This window comes from Drosophila serrata, unplaced genomic scaffold, assembly GCF_035046125.1.
Source record: "Drosophila serrata isolate PLE 108 unplaced genomic scaffold, ASM3504612v1 contig_245, whole genome shotgun sequence".
Lineage (NCBI taxonomy): Eukaryota > Metazoa > Arthropoda > Insecta > Diptera > Drosophilidae > Drosophila > Drosophila serrata.
Genome location: NW_028257143.1, coordinates 534088 through 557708, shown reverse-complemented (window position 1 = coordinate 557708; position 23621 = coordinate 534088). Strand labels below are relative to the sequence as shown.

The 23621-nt window shown below is 39.7% G+C and overlaps 1 protein-coding gene across 1 annotated transcript; it reads left to right on the top strand.

Annotated features, from left to right (window-relative positions):
* Positions 1–3182: 3182 nt before the first annotated feature.
* On the top strand, positions 3183–22809 carry sens-2 (zinc finger transcription factor senseless-2). Its single transcript, XM_020954853.2, has 5 exons — positions 3183–4404; positions 13482–14265; positions 14708–15109; positions 15665–15846; positions 21622–22809. Exons 1-5 carry the CDS (start codon positions 3930–3932, stop codon positions 21987–21989), a joined length of 2211 nt encoding a protein of 736 aa, XP_020810512.2. The 5' UTR covers positions 3183–3929; the 3' UTR covers positions 21990–22809.
* Positions 22810–23621: the final 812 nt, after the last annotated feature.

The following is a 23621-nucleotide window of genomic DNA, read 5'->3' as shown; positions in this document are numbered from 1 at the left end:
AGTGACACAAATAATTCGAAGCTGGGATCTGGGACGACGAGAAATATTGAAATCTGTGACGAAAACGGGCGACAAAAACGGGAGCTCATAAGACTTATTTATGCGACCGATGAAATGGGAACATTAGCCCAGTGTGTTTTGTAAATATTTGTCATAACTTCGAGGGGAACAGCAGCACCAACCCGACATGTGTGCGCTCCACCAGAGTACCAGACTATTTTTTGTATTTTTGGGGGGAACTTAAAGATCTGCCATTACCCCAGGGTATTTATTTCCAGAGTTGTGCTTTTAATGTCGCAATTAAATGCATGAGTTTTTAAAAATTAGATGCCTGTCAAAATTGTATAAATTATGGTTCACATAAAGCTTTGCTCGGGAAATCCCCTCAAGCTTAGAAACTGCGACGCGATCGAGAACCCAGTTCCTGCTGCATTCCGGAACATCATCTCTTTGAAATCTCAGACTTCATGTGTTGCTATTATTTGTCATTGAATAGGGTACCATCATTGGGAGAAATATAAATGAGAAAAAAGGAATGGAAAAATAATAAACACTTAATTTTTCCTTAACAGTTAAATTGTAATTAGAAAATCTATCTATCTTCTGATGTCTTTGTGGAAACAAATCATTACTGCATGTAAAAATTGTATCTGAATGCGATACAATTTTAATTTCAGTGATTTAAGCATCAATTAAGCCTGTTTTACTTGTCACATTTTCCACCTTAATATACAAGGTTCTAGTTTATCATAAGTGTGCAGGTAACACGAAAAAGGGTACCATTTTGGAAATCTTACAGTCAACTCTTATCGTATCTTAATCGCAAATAAATTAGTATCAAATATACCAAATGGTAAGCTAATAATTGTATATCCATTTAGTCGTTAAATATGTTAGCTTATTTAATCTGTACATTTTGTTTGATAACTTTATTTGTTGCTATCGATTGCTATTTTAATTTTGGCTTACCTTCACCTATGCAAAGGGTATTATGATTTTAATCTGCAGTAAAGGTATACATATTGAAGATCCACTCAGTTTTCGGGCCATCTGAATAAAAGTTATAGAAGGGGTTATATTGGAATTGATCTGACAACAGTTTCCTTTGGCTGTTATAAAAATTAGAAGCAAATGTTCAGAAGTTTCTATGTACTCCCAAATATGGCTACTTTCAATGATTAATAAATTATTGAATTTTTCCTAATCTATATCCTTAATCTACGAAATAAAGGGTACTGACAAATTTTCGTCTGCAATTCATCAATGTGACATCCATTTTAGATTTATTTCCTATACTAGTTGTGAAGTGATATTGTTGCAAAGGTAGATATATAAACTTAAGTTAAATTCTTTGTTTGTGTTCTTGTTGTTATTATACGTACTACAATTATTGATTAAAAATATAAAGTATATAATATATAAACAAAAAAATAAAATCATCTTAACATTTTTATTTTATTATAGACAAATACTGAATTACGAATCAATCCCGAGTTAGCTAAAACCCCTCACAGAAATGGTCTAAATTTTTTATTCCCTTGTAGGGTACTATAATTTAAATCGAAATATTGAAACGCAATGAAGAAGTCATTTTCGACCCTATAAATCATATACATTATTGATTAGCATCAACAGGCGAGTCGATTAAGACTTATTCGGAGGCAAAAATAATTTTTCAATTTTTTATTTCGAAATTTGAAAATTTTATAAGGGGTTGCATCGTCAAAATTGTCAAAAATTTATAAAAATTTAATTTTTAAATAGAGTATGCAAATGTATAAAACTACAAAAAACTAACATTGGACAGCTTTCAGAATTAAAATTAATGCATTTTTGGTTAGTTATAAGATTTTTAAAATATGATTCTCATATAAAATATAGATAAATAACGGTTCAACGAATGGTGTTATACTGGAAGTTAGAAGCTTGTAACGCTGCTAGGAATCATTTCCGATCCCATAAATCATATATATTCTTGATCAGCATTAAAAGCTGAGTTAATCTAGGCATGTCCGATCAAAATTAAAATTTTCTACATTTTTTGAAATTTTAAAAATTTTATAAGGGGTTACATCATTAAAATTTAAAAAAATTACAAAAAATTTAATTTTTTTAAATTTCAAATAAGGCAAGCAGATTTGTTTAACTACTAAAAACTAACATATGACAGCTTTCCGAATTTAAATTAATGCATTTTTGGCTTAGTTATGATATTTACAAAATTTTGATTTACACAATAAATGATCATAAAAATATCGATTTAAAGACTGCAAGGGTAGATAAACTTCGGCTTCCCGAAGTTAGTTTCCCTTCTTGTTTATTTTGAAGGACGTTTTGAATTCTATCTATAGATATGTAGCTGTTCTGTATTTTATACATAAGTAGGTCTTCTGGAAAAGATTGGATCGAACAGACTAAAAGCCTGTCAAACTTAGCTTCCTCACTTCTTAAATAACAATGTACTAAATTTAACATTAAATAAAAATAATCAAGTGTCACTATTATAAAATTCTATACTTAAGTTTATATATTCTATAATATGATATCAAATATAAACCCTATATTGCAAGAGTGTTGGTATGCAACAATTTTGCTGAGCTTCGTGGAAATCACTTATATCATTCGAAGCTAAGTCCAGAAAACCAATCGCAAGTGTCGAATGGTAAAAGCCATTGGGAAGTGGAGCCAACAAGCGAGGGTTCTGCTGGTAGTGGTAAAGGTGGTGGTGGCCACTCAAGCACCTTGACAGCTGACGAGGCAGCACTCGAAATTAAATGGCGAGGGCAACTCAAGTGCCACTGACAATGCCGATTACCAAATCGATGGCCGCTAAGCTAGGCCAGCCAGAAATAGTCGAAGCTAAGCCCGCCCCCAGAGCGGCACAGGTAAACCAAAGGCTGGCAAACACGCGCCCAGCTCACGCACCACCCCCACCACAGCCCACCTCCCACCTGCCACCCCTTTGTTCGTGCGGCGGCCGCATTGATTTGAACGAATCAAAGCGGTATGCGCACTAAAAATACCAACAACAAGCTACCAAAAAACCCAGATTACCCGCGACATGCTGGAAGGGGGCGTGGCCAAGAGAGCGGGATGGCGCATGCAGCCATGGTGGTGAGTGTTTCAATTCCACTCGGTCGCCGCGATTCCAATTGGAAGCTCGCGTCGTCTCGCTCCCACTCGCACTCTTCGGCACGGCGGTGGTGGTTGAGCACTTCCGCTGAGCGGAACGCCGCTAGCTCACGCTCGTCGTCAGTCGCTTTCAGACGCTCGCTGGCAACGGTAAAGTCGGAGCACTCCGATTTCGAACGGGACAAAAAGCAACGAGTGGCGTTCCACTCCCCACCCTCGGCCCCGCTCATCTCGCTGGCTCCGCTGCCGGCGTCGCTGTCGCTGCCAAATCTAGGCGAAAATCGCAACACTTGGCACAACAGACGAGTATCGAGAGTTCTGCGTAAGTCAAGTGCAGCAGCAGCAGCACTCGCAGAAGCAGCAGCAGCGACAGAGCAGAGGTTTCCAAGCTCGGCGGCAGAGATTCACTCTCGGCCGGGCGCCGGCGTCAGCGTTCCACGGATCCGTGATTAGGTTTTACGGTTTCAGTCCGCTCGATGACGCCGAAGCCAGCAGTTATGCGCAAAGCAGCAGCACTCGCAATAGCAGTAGCAGCAGCAGCAGCACACGCAGCAGCAGAGCTCTAAATCAGTGAACGCTTCCTTCCGGAACGGAACCCGTTGCGTATACGCCACCGTAGCCACCGGAACCCGTTTCGTATACGCCACCGTAACCGCAGTCGCATGCCGTCGCGTAAACCCAACTATTCGGTTGCAGTGCTAAAGCCCAAGAACAACTCCAAGCTGACCGCAGCTTAAGTTAAAAACAAAATATATATTTAAAAATCAAACAAAAACATAAACCAATTCAGTGCCGAAATGGACGTAGCCAAAATGCAAGCCACTTCCGGCCAGCATCTAATGCATCCTGCTGCGCCGCCCGCCCACCAACACCACCTGCCGCTCGACTACAGTTTGGGCAACTTTAAGCCGGCCATAGCGTCCGACTTTCCCGGACCCTTCCTTGCCAGCCAGCAGCAACAGTCATCCACGGCCTCTAATTCCGCCTCGTCCGTTTCCGGTGCCGCTTCCGCCTCCACTTCCGCCTCGCTGCAGGTGCGCGATCTTAGCGCCCTAACGGCCATGGCCACGATACCCTCGCCCACGCAACTCCTCCAGCAGCGCATCCAAATCTCTGCGGACGCGGCCCTGGGTCACCACCAGCAACACCAGCAGCACCAGGCGGCCCAGAATCCGCCGCAGCCACCAATGCCGACGGCCTCTACATCGCCGCACGAGTATGCGCCCATCTCCGCCTTCAAAGCGGTAACACCCAAGAAGCGCAACTCCGACGGTAAGTTTGCAAAGAAATTTTTCAAAGGATATCCATGTGTAAAATATATTTAAAAGAAATTTCTAAGAACATGGGTTTCATAAATCAAAAATAAAAGTTCCTTATGTTCATCATTTATCACATCAATCGCAGAATCTAATGAGTTTGTATTAATACTTTATCGAAAATATTAAATCGTGAATAATATTTGTTGGCTTTGGGAAAACCCTTTTTATAATTTGATTTTATTTTAATTGGAACTATTTCTATATCACGTATGTAAAATATAAAAATGAAACAAACTTGTGATGCTAAATTTTATTTTATTGTAAATTATATTTGATCTCATTAATATCAGTTTTTATTTTTTTTTAAGTCTTTGTTTCTTTTTATTACGATTTCTAATTATAATACCAATTTGGTTGAAAATAGTGTTTTAAAACTGATTTTTGTTTTTGAAAGTAATATTATTTCAATATCCCCAAAATACAGATTTATACTTTAATGCCAAATAACTTTAACTATTCAATATATATTAATTTATTTGGAAAATTATCATTTATCATTATCCTTTGGTGTTCTTTTTGTTAAATATATTATATCCATACTGTTAACTTCGTAATCTAATTACATATCAGTTAAACACTATTAAAAATATCAAGATTTTTAGATAAAAATATCAAAATACAAGCATATTTGGTTTTTGCAATCAGCTTAGCATGTATGTATATAGCTAAATGTACACATTTTTTTATTATTTAATAGCTGAAAATATCGATGATATAGCCTAAAATAGTTTCAGTACGTACGTTAGTCCATTTAAGCTCCTTTGCATAGATTGCCGTTCGTCAACATGTTCGGTCAGATTTAAAACTCGCCGAGTTAATTAAAAAAAGTACAATAAAAAACTCAGGGAAACCGTAAAACACGGATTCGCAACGAGCTGCGACAAATCCCCCAAAGAGGAGGGAGCAGAAAAAACAAGAATTTTTAAAAAATCTATTTGAATAATGTGCGATTTTAAAATATGACCAGCGGTGGCCATGTCCAAGTGGGAGCACAAAAGGCTGCACGGTGTCAGTTTAATTGGAAAAAAGCCCAACTTCCATTCGGTGAAAGCGTGGAAAACAAAAATTGTGGCGGGGAGCGAGGAGCGAATATTCATTATTCCGTTTGAGAGTGTGTGAGTGAGTGCGGCGCTTAATGTGCAAATCTTCGGTGCGGACACGGGGCGGACAAATGGATATCGGGGATTGAAAAATCCATAGCCGAACCACAGATACACAGATACGGATACGGATACGGTGCTACGTACCGACAAACTTGTAGATACACACTCCACCCCACCGTCCAGTCCACTTCAGTCCAGTTCACATACACACATGGATGGACGGACAACTGTGTGCAGACGCCGTTGTCATCGCCATCGCTGTTGAATTTCAAATATGACCAGTGAATGAATGAATGAGAGCCCCACTGTGTGTATGTATGTGTGTGTGTTTGGGAGCCTGGCCATCAGGGATGCTCACTTAAAGCCGCAACACCGTTATCCATTTCAATTTATTCCGATGAATGTTGTTATCGTCGCAGTTCAGGGATTATAAGTAATTTCCGTAAACAAATTTAAAGGTGACAAAGGTTGCACTTTAATTTTAAGGGTAAAAACTTCGCATTGTAAGCTTTTATGCAAGATTTTAAGATAAGATAACGAACAACTATATCGTTTTAATTTAAATCAGAGCTTTTTTTATTAACATTTCATAATGAAGTATTCTGAAATTGTAAAATCTTTAGTATACAAATTTTAATATAAATAATTTTCAGCCAAAATAATATAAGAAACTATCAAGTATTTAAAATTTATACATTGCAAATTTTTCATATTCACACTTTAGTAAAATACAATTTCAAGCTTAAAAATGTATCTTTTACTATATTAAGATTAAAAAATCATAAGGAAATAAATACTTATTAAGGCTTAGACTTAAAAAAAACTAGATGATATTGGCTATGAACTAGCCAAATTGGTAGCGGTTACTAGTGCTATTGTGTGTGAGAGCCTTTTTCCTTCTCCCATATCCCTTTTTCCGGTTTTTCCACACTCAAACACACACACACACTTACTGTGGCGTCCTGGCAGCGACAAGCGGATTTCATTTACCGGCATTACATGTATCCAACGGATATGTTTTTAGCTCTCCGCCGCTTCCAGCACAGACATGGATATGCGGAAAAACACACACCCAGATACATTCGCACACTGAATTTTCAATTCCGTTTGCCGCGACAAGCGCTTTTCCCCAGCTTTTCCCACCGCCGTTCCTCTTGCGCTGTGGCGAAAATGAATTTCGCTTTGTTTGTTGGAATATTTTTTTCGGTTTTCGGTGGGACAATATATTGGCTGAACTCCACGGGTCTCTCCGGTGACTGATTGGCCCCTGCCCCTGTTGATGGAGCCGGGAATCTTTGTTGGGACACTCGCATGTAGAACGAAAATCTCTAGGGCTTAAACTGAAAGGCCGAAACTTGATTGCTTTTTTAAAAAGAAATCCAATAATTAAAAAACTTTAAAATTGAATGCATCATAATATTTGGTCTTAAATAAAAGACAGTAGTTTCTTTTACCAAAACAAACTGGAGAAAGTATTAGATTAATAGATTAAAAAATCAAAAATATATAAAACTTGATTCTACGTCTGAATATTTAATAATTTAAATAAGTATCTTACTGTTTTAATACGTAATTTTTGTCAGAAGTTCTTCGTTTTATAATTTTTTAAGACTAACCCAAACAAACCTATCTTCGTAACCATTAAGTCGCAACCTTGCTCCGAAAGGTCAGTCGGAAATTTAGTCTCGATTTCCCATTAGCCACCCACACCCACCACCCACACTCACACCCATCAATGGATGATCTTAATTTCTGTCATATGCCAGTGCGCCGTATGACTCAATTAATTATGTTCTTTGCCGATTCGACGTCTAACGCGATACCAGTAAAGAGAGAGAAGAACTTTGACACCGCCAGTCGTCACCGCCGTGAGTCACGAATTAAGTTAATTTGTTGAAATTGGCCGGACCCAGACTAAAAGCCGACTAATATTCCAAAGGGGTTCATGGGTTAAATGGCCTCCCCCACACAAGTTACTTGAGCCAAGACCTCCAGCCAGCATTGATTCATTCCCAGAACGCAAGAGATTCGGAGACATACTTTTCGTGTGATATCAGCCCGAAAATCAGAACGGTGCCTTGGACATCTGAAATCGACATTGAGCCCATAAATTATATTCATGATTTACGTGCAACACCTATCGGGCCATAGAGGTGCCTTTCTATTTTTATATATGGCTCACCAAATTCATCTATATAAATTCAATAATAAAGTTGTTGAGCCGTTTTCAATCACACCAAACAATTGAACAGCGATTCGAATCAATTAAAAAGGCAATCGAAATATCCTATCGAATAAATTAACGGTCGACAAACAAGTATGACGTTTAGTCAAGAATATGTCTTATCAGAAAGAGTTATAGCGAAACTTGGGATTTGTCAACCCAGAACTGATTGGATTCCAGGGTATTATATCATAAATTAGATAGTTGAGCTACAATAGTGAGTAATGATTGCAGGAAGTTCATAGACGTCGAAAAGGGTTAATACATTATGTTAAGAAATTTATTAAAAATATATTTAATAAATATATATTTAAATTCGTTAGCAGTGAAACCGATATTATATTAAAGCATAGTGTTAAATTATTTGTATATTATTACATTATAACGAACTGAAGTCTTGCAGAATTCAGCAATTAAGACTCCAAATTATGGTATGATATTTCCCAAACCCATTAAATCCTTTTACAGAGTATTTAGAATTCATTGCAATGTGTTTCACGAGCGTGGTGATCACAAAGTTCACTATTGATAAATAACAAATTGTCGCAACGAAAATCAGAGCAATATTTATGAAATATTTACGACACACGTCGTAATCATTGGCAACTCGTCGCCTGCCATATATTCTTCAACTTCTCACAAGTAGACGAAAATTGGGCATTGTAAAGATATCCAGGCCATACAGAGACAGTCAGCCAAATAAAGTGGAAGGAAGGCCACATCCACACCCCGAGTATCTGCCAGATACAAAACCCAGAAAGAGTCCGATAGATAGTTAGCTGCGCACACACACACACTGCACACACCGCACACGCGTTATGATTTACGATGCGAGGTAAATACATAACGACATCTAAACATGTCAATATCCTCTGTGGCCAGTTGTAAAATCGAAAGAGTAAATGCATCATAAAGTAAGCGAGCGACCGATAAGTAAACAAAGGCCAACGCAACCGCAGACATAGTTCGTGCAACATTAAGAAAGTGCAGCTCAACTGCGGAGCTGTTTCACACAATTTCCACCCATTTGTGTTGTTATTTATGCCCTCGATTCCGAGTCCAGTCCGGTTTATCATCGCTCGAATGTTTGGCAAAGAAAAATCAATTTTTGGGGGGAAAAAAGGAGGACAGAACAGAACCCTTTCCCAGTTTGGCATTGGCGTTTGTCACGTTCGTTGTTTGAATATTGAAATTAGAAGTGCTCGATCGATTCCCGTTGCTGATAGTATGAGAAACTGCGATTTTCGATATCGAATTTGTACAGCCATAAAAGCTACCAGAGTAGATATCAGCTATAACAGTCATAAAAACCGACTCGCAGTCTGCACCTCCGATATCGGAGAACAATGGTAGTAGTCATCCACAAAACTCATATGATCAAATATATATACATACCTTTGAACCCAAAAGTCAAAGTAACTGAAGCCTATATATAGATTTACATTTTTAGACCGGTAACCCATAACTTTCCCGTAATATTTCCCACTTTGTTTTTATAGTGCCACAATTACTGAAATTTGGTAATCGAAGCACTCAAATGAGTGAAAACAGTCGGCTCATTGAACCACCAATTAAATGTCATTTATCAGCGAAAGGAAAAAGGTAAAAGCTGTAGTCTAAAGTTTAGATAGCCTTCTGATTTATAGCTCCGGCGATAAGCAGCTGGGAAAAGGGAGAACTGAGTGTACTTAGAGTGAAGGGTACCTGCAATGGAACGTTGAATTTTTGCAGGGCTTAAACCTGATTGATTTGCAGTGTAAGAGTAAATAGTGTAATTGCAATTGCAATTCAAAGACCAAAAGCCGACGGCCGTTGTCAGCTGATAGCCGATAGCAGATTGCCTGAAGCCTGATGGTCGAGTGTTTGGATACGCAATCCCCATCTAATGCCACTCAACGAGTTGAGCTTATGCGGGCTAAAGAGCTCTCCTCTATACCTCCACCTCCTCCACCAACAACGCTGATACGCTTATCGATCCAATCGAAATCCGATCCCAATCGCAATCCCAATCCGAATCCGAAATCGAATCCAAGTCGAAATCCGAACCCAAGTTGAAATCGAAATCTCAACGAATCCGTAAATCATGCGCACACATTCGCTGGCATACCAACAGACCAAATCATGGCCTAATCTATCTAACCGTTCGCAGTTTATGGCCCTCTTCTGGGCCATATCGCCAGGCTCTTTATTATTTATACTGTGCTGTTTTTTATTTTTTGCCATTTCCACTTTCATATTTGCCGAAAGCGGAATTTGTTTTTATAATATTACGACCAGTCCCGGCCCCCAACTACTGTTGCCCAGTACCCACATTGCTCCCGATTTAATCGAGTCGATACCTGCAAAATACTCGAACACACTTTGCACCCACTCGAATACTCGACTTACTGATTTTGCAGCAAAAATAGATGTTGTAAATTACCCGAGAAATTAGTATTACATTTTAGGATTCGAATTCATTTTATATTGGCTTAAAAAAAGACTCACAACGAGAAGGTCTCAATTTAATAGATTTCAACTCACTTTAAATCATTTTTGTTGACGTCATTGCAGTAATTGATGATTTGAATAAGTTCAGAGACAGCTTAATTAGGTTTCATAAATTAAGAGGTTATTTTTCTATCCTTAAATTAAAGTAAGATTCAGTTGTTGCAGAATATAGTTCCACTTTTCTTACCTCTGCCTAAAATATTTAAAAACACTGGCTGTAATATCTTCCCCATGAATATTACGAGGCACCCACAAGTAATTATAAATGAAATTTCAGAAATTAACACCTCCTACTAGAGACGCGCCCGGGCAAATCGTTAACCCAAACCAAATTGTAATGGCTGCAAATCGCCCCAAAAAACAATAATAATCCTGGCATAAGCCTGACAATGAGATGGCGTGGGCGGAAGGACACAAAACAGGGGCAGAGCAGGGCAGGATAACAATGATTTCAATTACCATGCAGTGTCGAATAATTATTTTACCTTCTTCTTTTTATGTGAACAAGTGCGTGGAGTGCGTGAATATTGCTCCCGGGCGGATAAAAACAGATGAGCATCGTGCCAGGAGGAGGGTTAGGTCTAATTCGGGGGGATGTGCGGGTCGGACGACGGCTATGTCTAATGTGCACAAATTTATGACTTTGCTGCCCCGGCCCGGTTGAGGGGACGGCTGTTGGTGCTACTTTGCCAGCCCTCCCAGCTTCCGGAGGAATCGCCACCCCGAAGCGACATTGGGCACATGCTTAAGCTCATTATTATCGTTTAAACAAGTCGGTCTACGTGCGCCACCAAGAGCCACTTGCCCGGCTCCTGCTCTGGCTCCTGCCTGGTCCTTGGGGTTGCTTTTGGCCCACTGGCTGCCGCCGAACGTTAAACGTTTCCAATTTTATTTCTCTCATATTGTGTGGGCCAAAGCCGAAGCCCCCTTCTTGCTCTGGGCCCTTGTGTTGCCGTACTCTACTCCATTCGATTCGAATTCTGTTTTGGCTGGTGGAAATCCTCCCGGGACGATTGTGTGCATAATTAGAACGGAAGGGTTGGGCCCCGGGTTTGGGTTCACGGGGCAAATCGACATTTGTCGTAATGTCAATGATTAAAATTTAGTTTTATGCGATAAGCGGGAAATGACGGTTGTCTGAAACGAGGGCTTTACAAAAGGAATTTTCAACAAGAAATAATTTATTTTTTTATAAAAACGGGTATATGAATATATGTTTATTTAATATTTAGAATGTGCAAAGAATATAAGAGATATGTATACCAAATAACGAAGTGATATTTGGAATATTAATGGTTTATAAAATCTTCTTGTTATCATAGGCATATTTTTAGTTTGCTGTCATATAAATATAATTTACAAAGAGAGTATTTTACTCAGATTTTAGTTTCTGAATTCTCTTATTATTTAAAGTAATATCTTTTATTTTTACTTACTAGACAACTGCTACTTAAACTGAAGTTTAATTATATTTTAAATGGTTAACATTGAAAGAGAAAAGTACAAAGGCATGATCTAAACAATCCATATTATTATAATTCCAAATAAAGGTACAACATATTCTAGAGAATATTATCAAAAAGTAATTGAGATTTCACCTTCTTCTTTGAAAATCTCTAAAAAATCAACTATCCATAAGAAGCATTCTTTGTGGCATATTTCCACATTGAAAAGCACTTAGAATCAAAAACCAAAAATCCAAAGAGCTTAGTGCGAACAAGGACAGAGGCAGAAGGGCAATAAAAACACTTGACACTATGGCAGGAAAAAGCAAACGAGCAAACGATCATCCATTCATCCACCCTCCGATTGTATCTGTGTATCCGCTGGATACTTTGGGCTCTGCTCATTTTCCCTGCCGCGTTTAGTGCGTGGGCTTTGTTTATATTTGCTTGGCTTTGCGTTTTGCCGCCTCACTGAATGCAGACTACGTACTGACTACGGACTACGGACTACGGACGACTATGGCCCGGAATCAAAGTACCGCCCCTGTATTTTACTCCCCCCGATCTCGGCACATCCGCAGCAGTTACTTTTATCTGCGTGGCGAATTAGAATGTTGTCAAATTGTTATTCTTTTGTTGCGATGCGGATTCATTCATTCATTCGATTCGCCTCGGGCCCCGTCGCGGTTTTCACTTGCCTGCGTACACTCGTACCCCTTTCCCGCGAGCAGTGCCCCTGTTCCTGCTTTGCCATTTTCCTTTTTCTTTTTATTTTCCCTCTTCCCCCCCAGCCAATGCGCCTGCGTCAATTTGCACACGCAGGATGTCGGGATGTCGCCGGAGTTTCATTCCGGAATCCCCTTCCCTCAAGGTCTTCCATTTCGGCAGTGTGTTTTCTGGTTTGTCATGCTCCATTTAGCCGAGTGTGGACCGAACAGATGTTCTATTTAAACGCACATTATTATTATTTCATTTCGACAGGCGATAGACTTCGAGGATGTGTATTTTGGGCCGTGTGCACCCCACGAAAGTTTCAGCGATCGGAAGGATTCAAAACAGAGATTGTAGATAATGATTAGTTTTGGTGTGTATAATTATTTAAACATTGTTTACTCTTAGATAAATACTAATAGATTTGTATTAATGTTTACTTAAAGTTCTTTATTACTTAAACATAATAGACTCTCCCTAGTTTATTTCTTAGCAATTACCAAAGACACTATACAATGAAATCTCAGGGTTAAAGTTCTCCTTGGCACTGACATTTTTGTCGGGTGTTTGCTCCTGTCCAGGGGCGTGCCGCGTCAACCCTGAGCGCCGGCGCCGTTTCCGTATACGGGATTTGTATCTGTGTCCGTGGCCGTCATCGCTGCCCAAAGATTTCGGGGTGACGACGGCGGATGATGACGCGTTGATGTCAAATGCGGAAAACAGTTCGCGAGAGGGGAAGGATTCACTGATTAGGGTGAATTAATGGTCATGTAAGGTGGATTAGGCGATTGAATACGAAAATAATTACATTTGAAATTCGATACGCCGACAACTGGCACACATACGTAGGGTATTTGGGTGTGTGAGGGTGAACAGGTGGATTTCCCCTTCCCGACTATAATTTTTTGTATTGGAAAGATTGATGACATAGCATACGGATTGTCCTGATTGAAGTAACTGATCTCAGAATGCTCCAAATATAATTAAAATATAAATAAATTCCTTAATTATTATTATATTTTTTCTAATATTCTTTACCTTTTCCTTGATCTTTCAGATGCCTCCCTGGCATTTAGCATTAGCAGACTGGTCAAGACTGAACTCCTAACAGCGGCCGTTGGCCTGAAGCCGCTGACTTCGCTGGAGGACAACAACAACTCCATCTCCATGCTGAGCAAAAACCAGATGCAACAGCACCAGCAGCATCAGCAGCTCCAGCAGCCACGTTCCAAGCCGGCCTTCATCAGCGCCAGCGAAAAGTTGAGGCGACAGTCGCGATCCCGTTCCCGCTCGCGATCCCGGAGTCGTTGCTCCTCGCAGATCGACATGGAGGACGCGGAATCGCACCATTCGCACCGCTCGCTGCACTCTCGTTCGCGATCCCGCTCCCGCTCCCACTCCCGCTCCCGTTCGCACTCGAGCAGCTCGTCGGTGGAGCTGGAGGTGGACTCACCGCCTGGCAGTCCACGGATCAGTTCTCCCAGCACCGCTTCCGCCTCGGAGCTGCTTATAACGGCCAATGGGGGTGCCAGGAGCATCGGCTCCAAGAAGTCCGATCTCTTCTCCGTGTCGGCGCTGCTGCGAAGAGATGAGCCACCCCAGAGACGCACGCCACGCAGCCCGCCGCTGGGTCACCTGGCCGCCGGCGGCCTACCCATGCCCTTTAACCCGCTGGAGGCAATGCGTCAGGGATATCCGCCCAACTACGACGCAGCCATGTTCCAGCGTCCACTCTTCTCGCCTGCCCTGCCCTTCTTCGCCGCCGTTGCCTTCCACCAAGGTCAGCAGCAACAGCAGCAGCAGCAGCAACAGCAACAGCAGCAATCTAGCCTGGCAGCGGGGTAAGTTAAAGTCCTTTAAGGCCAAGAAATATATGATCAAATCAGATTTGTAGCAACTAAATCACTCTTTGAATTTTAATTGAATTCGAGGCTTTTTAATAAACTTAATAAATTATAAGGGTACTTCCTCCCCACCTTTTTAAATCGCACTTAGTGCAAGTCTCAAGCCAACTCCAAAAATAATGAATGAAGTTTTTAAATTAAATCGAAAAGGTTTTTCTTAATAAGCCACACATAAAATATCCCCTTTAAGCTCTTACATTTGCATACAACTTTTTGTTTTTAAAGGGTTATAGAACATGACTAACACAATTTCATTACCAGCTTAGGGTTTCGTAGACTTTTCCCCATTTTCCACCAGCCACAGACATAGAACTTGTGCAGCTCGGGACCCATCTTAATTAACTTGCCTCAATTAAATGTATATTTTCCTCCCCGCCAGCTATCATCCGGACTCGCAGGAAAATCTCTTCCGTCTGCGGAGTCTAATGGTGCCACTGCAATCCGCCGGACAGAACAACTCCACAGCGGCAGCGGCGGCGGCGGCAGCTGCTGCGGCGGCCGTGGGCGTCGGTGTGGGTGTCGGAGTGGGCGTGCCTCCCAACGGCGGGCACCTGGGACTGCCACATTCGCCGCACCTGCACCACTTCCACCACATGGCCGCCAAGTGGCCGGGCCTGCACCAATTCAGCGACCTGTACTCGTGCATGAAGTGCGAGAAGATGTTCTCCACGCCGCACGGCCTCGAGGTCCATTCCCGCCGGACGCACCACGGCAAGAAGCCCTATGCCTGTGAGCTCTGCAACAAGACCTTTGGGCACGAGGTCAGCCTCAGCCAACACAGGTATGTCCAGAATGTCCACCTCGCGGAGTGGGAGTAGGAGTGGCCGGCTTGGGGCCAGGATATGCATGGCAACACTCAGAGAAAATTAAGTGTACCTAAGTCCTTGATTTTTTGTATAAAATGAAGTAAATAGAGCAAGGAGTTATTTTTAATTTAATTTATTTTGAATTAATGAAATATGTAATATTTATCTAACTGATTTATAATAGTAATCAATGTAAATGTTATCCATTCTTCATTTCGAATTCTTTTAACTTACAAGGAATTTAAGTTTAATTTTAATTGAAGTCATTTTCCACTTATTTCAAATAACTATTTCATTTCTCTGAGTGTTGTGAGTGGCGTTCCTGTCTGGGACGGAAGTGGACACTCTGCATTACTTAATTTGGCCAAAATGGCTGGATTTCAGCCTGACCAAATGTTTGCCTTTGTGGCTGTAGTTAAAACACATCCACTTCCGGTGCCCCTCGGGGGAAATAGCCGGACCTTAATTACGGCAAAGCGCTCGTTATGGTGACTCCTCTAATCCCGCTCCATTCTCCATCCCAATTCCAGGGCGGTGCACAATGTGGAGAAGGTGTTCGAGTGCAAGCAGTGCGGCAAGCGCTTCAAGCGCTCCAGCACGCTGTCGACGCACCTGCTCATTCACAGCGACACGCGGCCTTATCCCTGCAACTACTGCGGCAAGCGGTTCCACCAAAAGAGCGACATGAAGAAGCACACCTACATACACACAGGTAAGCAAAAGTTGATTGAGTCTTTTCGGTTAATTCTTGTGGATTTTAAATCAGGCACAATGTTGCACAAAAGTATGCTACTAAATATAACTACTCTGATCAAAAAGTTCTAAATACACATTTCGTTGAATATACGACAGCATTTAACTTAACTTGAAAACCGGTAGCAAAGTTATAACGATTTATAAATTACAATAAAAAAAATGTAATTCAGGAAAAAAGATTCTTACTGATTTTTGTTAAAGTTTATTAAATAGTTTAATTTCTGTAATGTCTATGTAGCAAAGTATTAATTCCTCTTTCTTATTTCAAATACTTACAAATTCTTTATTTATATCAATTCCCCATTGGATTTACAGTAGCTTCGATTTTTTTTTAATTCTCGGCTAAGCTTTAAAGAGCTTAATCAATTTGTTGAGTTTCTAGGAACCTCAAACAATAATCTACACCTAAGACCCCAAACAAAACTTTAAAGATTTTCGCCATTAATACAAGGACAGATTGTGGGAGCAATGCATGGGTGTAGTAAGGGGGGGTAGTGCTGGGGGACTGAAAGCGTCGCCATTAAAGCGTCGAAGCAAGAACCACCACCGAAAGCCGCAGTCGCCAGTTGCAATTACATTTGCCATCGGCAGAATCAGATATAACGGACTCTCGAAAGGGGGGTGGTGGGTGGTGGAAAGGCGTTGGGGGAGGGGTGCAAAAAAAATGGAGCAGACGACAGCTGAAAGAGCACCCAGTTGCTCTCGAAAAATCACTGGGGAGAGTGCCAGAGAACCGGAGCGACAGAGAGAACGAGAGCTGTGCACTCGAGCGAGAGAGGCAGAGAGCTGAAACGGCTGCTTCTGATAAGAATCTGAAAGAATCTATATACTGGAAGGTCTGCTGCAGTACACACACACACACGCATACTCACAGACTGGCAGAGGGTGCGAGAGAGTGCGAACGGCCACGTGGGAGTGAGAGAGAGAAGGAGAGAAAGAGAGGCAGACAGAGAAATCACAGTCGACCAATGAAAAATTTAGTCAAGAGATTTTGATTTTCTGTTTTATACGCGCGCACACACACGAATAACAAATACGAGACGCACACATTGACGCCATGCCTTGGTATAAGTGCATACACACCCCTAGAAAACCGAAAACGAAACGGAACTGAAACGCCATTGCGAAAACGAGGCAAAAGGGAGCCGGGCATGAAATGGGGAGAAGGTCGCAGGGTGGGGCTGACACATTAGCATCGATTTCAAGTTCTTGATGGCTATGTGAAAATTCCGAATCTAAAATGCGATTTATTTTGACTTCACCAGAGACTTAGATATTGTTCTTTGAATTTGTAATATAATGAAAATTGGCAGAAAAATAGCGTTTCTTAATTATTTACTTAAATTTAAACATTATTGTGTGTTTGGCCAATGTAGATTTTTATTTTATAAAATATAAAGCTTAAAAGAAGAAATTAAATTAATTATTCAGCATAAATATGTTTAAAAAAAAGTATATTAAATACAGTAGTACCTTTATTTTTTTAATTTTGATCCTTTGTATTTCCTTTTATTTTAATATCGTTAAAATTAAATTATAATTTATCAACTATAAATAATTTATCTATTGACAAGTAAATTATTTAATAACAGTCGAAATTCATAAAAACCTTCAAAATTCCTTTGATTTATATATCCAAACCTTATAAACCTCGAACCACGTGGCTTATCCTTGAAAATAACCTCACTTCTTTGTCCTGCCATCATAACATTCAAATTTATTCGCTGTAATCGCTTCTATATTGATTCATCAGATTTCATTCGCATATATACGCTCACTGGATCATTAAGCATAAAAAGCGAAATTCCTGCTGGGCTTGAAATCAGTTTACAAATGGCAAGGATAATAACCCCTAATAAGCAGACTTCCTCGCTGATGCGTCTGGTGAAATCAGTGAAAGAGAAATCCGCAAAAGAGAGAGTCAGAGAAATATTCCAGACATTTTTATCGTTGCCGTCTTCGATTTAGGACGTGTGCCGCCCCTCCCGAGGAAACCTCTATCCCTACCCCCTCGTATATATATAGCTATATAGCGGAGAGGCACATGTGGCAATGCTGATGCTGGCCCCGAACATCTCAGGATTCACCATCCGAGTGTTTTGGTTTTCCCCGCCCTGCGTTCTCCTCCGCTGAATTCTTCCTTCTTTACGACTTATCCTTAATTTTCTTCCCCGTGCTGAGACGTGTTTCCATCCCAGACAGCAGATTTTTCCTCTTTTCATCTGATGTGATTTTCTTAAACAATTTTTCGCCTTTCCGTTCCGGTTTCTTTCCTGGTTTTCTTCGTTTTCGTATTTACTTTTCGACCAAATGTTTTTATATGCTTAGCCCGTGCTTTGCTGCCATTTCCCTCTCTTTGGTTTTGTGTTTCGCTTTTATTTCCTGGCCTCAGATTTTCGTTTCCTTAAATTTATGCGCTATAAAAAGAAGGAAAAGAAAAAAAAAACACACATTTTTAGGGATATTTTATTTATTCATGACTTTTGTTTTCCATTCAAAAGGTGAATCTGAGGCGGAAAATGTGTTTGGGATAACGCAAATCGATAAATTAAACCGAAAGATGGGCTTTAAATATTTGAGGAAAATCTTTTTTTAAACTTAAAACACTTTAAAACAATTTAAGAATTGAAATAAGCAGTTCCTTAATCACTGCTTTCCGATATAAAATCACTCATTAGTTATTCAAATATATTATTTGTACTCTTTGTTCAATATGAAATATTTGTCATAGAGAAACTCTCAACATTTTTTTATTAGCATATGCATATTTAATTCACAATACAATTTTATGAAAATTAGATTAGCTGATTCTTATTAAATAGCTTCTCAAATTAATACAATACCGTTTCCTGAACGTTTTTGCCGTCGCTCAACAGGCCGTATGCTCGATTTAATTGTTAACTGTTAATGTCAAGCTCTTCTTATCAGCATATGCATAGTAAAATTATTATACAATTTTTAATATATTAGATTACCAGATTCTTATTAGATCGATTTTCAAACCATGTCAATAACGTTTCCCATACGTTTTTGCCGTCGCTCAACGGGGCGTATGCGTGATTTAATTCCCACTGCTTATAGCACAAATTGCCCGGCCACCAAATATGTTGCGGACGTGTTGAATTAGGAAGCGGATTCAAAAGAAAAGGCAAACTGGGAAAAAACTAAAGCTTAAAATATTAGAAGACTAAAAGGAAAGCAATTCAGAAGGCAGCTAAGATTTAACAGTATACAATGTATGCGGCAATAAAAATCCCTGAAAAGGCGGGCAAAAAGCACTGGCCCTGGGATACATAAGTTCCATATACAAAAAGGCACTAGCCTCGAACCGACGGCCGACGGGATTTTCCTAGTTTCCATTTTGCTTTTCCTTCTATTTTTTTATCTTTTTTTTTTCCTTTTTGTTGGTCTCGTTAGTGTTCGTGGGTCGTTTTGGCCGTGATAAATAATAAAAGCTGCTCTATAATCTCTGCGACTACGTGACGTTATTTGTGCCGATAGTGCACGAACGTGCCCCGAGCCATGGAAACGGAGTCCTTCAGACCCTGCATCCAGGCATGCTCGGTGAGGCCAACTGAGAGCCTTCCTGACTACTCAATTTTACTGTTGCTCGACCCACTCCCACTCCCGCCCACTCCAACTTGGCCATGGCCAAGGAAAGGCAGGGCGTCCTTATGCCGCGGGAGCTGAAAGTTGAATCAGAGCACATCCCTACGGTCGAATGTTTCACAATCACGTCGCTGCAATTCCATTATATACCAACGGAGCTGTCTTCTGTCTCGTTTCCCTGGCTTCTCTCATCTTCTCGCTCTCTCTCTCTCTCTTAGCTCTCCTCTATATAAGCCCCTATCTGCGCTTATTTTATATACACTTCCCCGATTCTCGGTAGGGAGCTCTGGAGTCAGGTCCTCTCAAGTTAGCATGTTATCGTCGTTATTTTGTTGCCGTCGCCCCCAATCTCTGTCGCTGTGTTAGTGTGTGTTTTTGTGTGTCTGGGGGTAGCTCTTAGGTGTGTGTGTGTGTGTAGTACATAAAATGTAACCCAACAACAAGTCTAGGCCACTATCTCAGCACAACCGAGTGCTATAGATAAGAGAAAAATATATACGTAGAAAAGCATATGTTCAGCTACCATTATAAGCACCAGAAAAGTTTTAATCAAAGTTTCTGTATAAAGGGAAAAGAAACTCGCAGTAATTAAAGAATATATCTTATACTTCTTGGTAATTATAAATGTAATTTAAAATATATTTAGCAAAAGTCCAATGATATTTACATAAATATGACCCATCCCGTAATAAATTCATTTTTAAAAGGAAATTAACATCTGTCTTCTGTAAACTTTAAAAAGTTATTTAAGAACTCCTCATTTCCATCTTCAATTTCCGAGATTTCATTACAAGAAGCACAGTTTTCATGACAATTCTGGCGCCAGAAAAATCGTTCATTTCAAAGTCAGCTTTCGTCTCAAATCTCTAATGAAAAATTCAGCAGCATGAAAATGAACAATAAATGGAGTATAAAAGGCCCAAGTTGGGGGAAAACCTGATGTAAAAAAAACTGAAAACACCACAAAATTACTTTAAAAATGTTATCAAGTCGAGGAAAAATTCTGCCTTTAAGTGCGAAGGCAACCGCAGAACATCACGCAAAAGAACCAACAAGTTTAAATTTAAACGAGAGATGTGAAGATTTCTGTGACGAACAGACGATTTGATACCCTTGTTTAAAGAAAAAAAAAACTTAAATACTGCACATATTTTTGTCTAATATACATAATTATAAATTTCTAGATATTTTGTACAATTTTGTATTAGAGAAATCATTATTTCTTAAATGAAGACTAATAGAATATTTTTATTAAAACGAATTAATAAATAAATTACTAAGTTTGAACTAAGTTTACAATTGGAATATTTATTTATCAAAACAAAACCTAAAAATACACTATTAACATTATAAAATGTCATTTAAAATGCATTCTAAAAATTCTGTCAAAACCAAAGCATCCTCTGCAAGGGTACTTTTTTCCAGGACATCCATTGTCGCTGAGAGGGGGAAAATAATTGGGGGTGGTTGAACCTCCTGCCTGTGGTCTGCGGAGATGACTTACATGGAATCTTTGGGGTCCCAAAATTCAGAGCGGGGAATGCTTTTCTGTCTGGCTACGATACGATTTTTTTTGGGGATGACGCTTGAGATGGGAGACATTCGGCTTTTGCATCTGTGTGTATTGGAGAGGGGGAGGAATCGGTTGAGTCCTGAAAGCAGAAAAGTCGCTTAAAATGGCGAATGTGGAAGGAAAGTGTTTGTTGAAAAAAGGGATTTGCTAAGAGCACATGATAATAATATGAAAATAAGTCAGAATCTCTAAGAAAAGCTATGATTTTGGTATAGTACAAAGATCGTAATAATGATAATACATATTACTAAGAAGGACTTTGGACAATTATTAAGAAATTTAAGGAATTTATTATATTACTTATAAACAAGAAAAAATGTTTTGTATATTTTGATTTCCCAGTAAATTAATGAAATTGAAATACATTAAAAATACTATATTCTGTATCAAATCAATATCTCACTTAATATTGAGCTTAGAGTGAAGTAAATTAGTTATAAAAGTACATTCCCCTTCTTTTAAGCCATATGAATAAGCCTAACTGTATCATTTTGACCATCTATTGATTCCACTTAATTAACACCTCTCTCTTTTCCTCTGTCATTTCAGGTGAGAAACCGCACAAGTGTCAGGTGTGCGGCAAGGCCTTCAGCCAGAGCTCCAACCTGATAACGCACTCTCGGAAGCACACCGGCTACAAGCCCTTCTCCTGCAAGCTCTGCCACAAGTCCTTCCAGCGCAAAGTGGATCTGCGGCGCCACAAGGAGACCCAGCACACGGACCTGCGCGTCCACCTGGGCAAGGTGGACTTCATGTCGGCAGCAGCAGCGGCGGCGGCCTCTGCCGAGCTGAGTGCAGCGGCGGCGGCAGCGGGCGGCGGAGTGTCCCCGGCGAACCAGGGTGCACCGCCTCCGAACGGGGGACCCCCCCAGATGGGCGGCGGCCTCAACTGTCAGAAGGTGTCGCTGCTGGTATAACAGGAGCAGCAGGCCCAGTTCCAAACCAACCGCAATCAATGTGCAATAGATGGTCAAGCATTCGCCGTAGCTTGAAGCGATTCCAAAGAACAGATGAAATTAAAACCATTTAAATAATTTTAAGCCAGCCAGTTACACAATATTTCCAATGTTGCCAAAAAATAAAATACCAAAGAAATACGAAATAATGCAAGTCAAACTCACTATAGTCAGTCTCCAGTTCTCATTACAATTTAAATATTATTGCCATATAGCTCGCTGAACTCTCATCTTAGGACATACCAAAGCTATTCCAGATCAAATCGAGTTTCCATTCTTTTCTTTATGTATGTGACTCTGTATTTCCGTGGTTCGAGTGCCAGAAAACAAATGAAAATCAAAAGATCCCTCGATATAAACCGTGCGTGTCGTACTCTGTAAAATGTAAAACAAAATGAATCAAACATATAAAACAAATTGCAAGCTAGAAACAAAAAAGAAACAACAAGAAAATTACAAACATGTTCCAAGTTTTCGCTTCTAGATAGTTGTGAAATTTTAACAAAATCGCTGTATTATGCAAAACTATTTTGATATTATATCATTCCAATGAATTTAGTCTAATTAATAAATTTTTTAACTTATTTATACATATTATGTATATTTATGTAAAAACTGCTAAACAAATATATATATATATATACACATATATATATATTTTCATTTTAATGTTCAACAAAATATTGTATGTAATATTAATAATAACAATTATGAAGACAAACATTAATCTATATCCTAAGTATTTTTATGTTTTCAAAATAAATTGAATTTATTAAGCAAATATGTGTGTGGAAATTGTTATTCTTTTTAAAAGGAAGGGTTAAGAGTAATTTAAAAAATATTACATTCAATGTCTAAATGTCAATAAGAAGTTTGACTACCCCTTTTCCAATTCACATGACAAACAATCGCCTGAAGGACATGCCAATAACCCTGAAGAACATCGACAAAGAGCCAAAGGAGGCATTAAAAAATCATATGTACCTTCATGTGAATTAGAAACACGAATATTCAAACTCATATGATTAACTCATGAGTGGGCGAGGCGGGGCATACGTGAGTTTTGTTTTTCTATTCCCCAAAGTGTCCGGCCACAGGATATCAAATATCACGTTCGAGACAAGGGTAAGTCATCTATCCCGCCACCTGCCACCCCACCCACTTCTTCAGTTCAACTCCAACGCGGCGCCGTTTCCATATTCATCTTGGAGCTGTGTCTCTGCAAAATTTGACAATAAAAAATATATAAATTGCAAACGGTGAACGCTGCCAACATATGTATACGCTACCCCCACCAACTCTTCCTAGAATTGGTCTATTCCCAGGACTGCAATTTGCACAGCGGCAAATTGTATACTTTGCAAATGGAGAAGAGCTTTTTGCCAAACCAATTTCATCAATAAAAAATACCTCTGTCTGCCTTGCAGACATACTATGAATATATGTATGTAGATAAAAAGGTGAGTTTGCGTTTCCATCTCGATTTTCATACGACAATTTCTATGGAGATAAATAAAAAGGTCAGCTACGTGAATGTCGAATATGAAAAAGATAGTGACGAAAAATAAAATGAAATGGAATAGAAAAGTTATG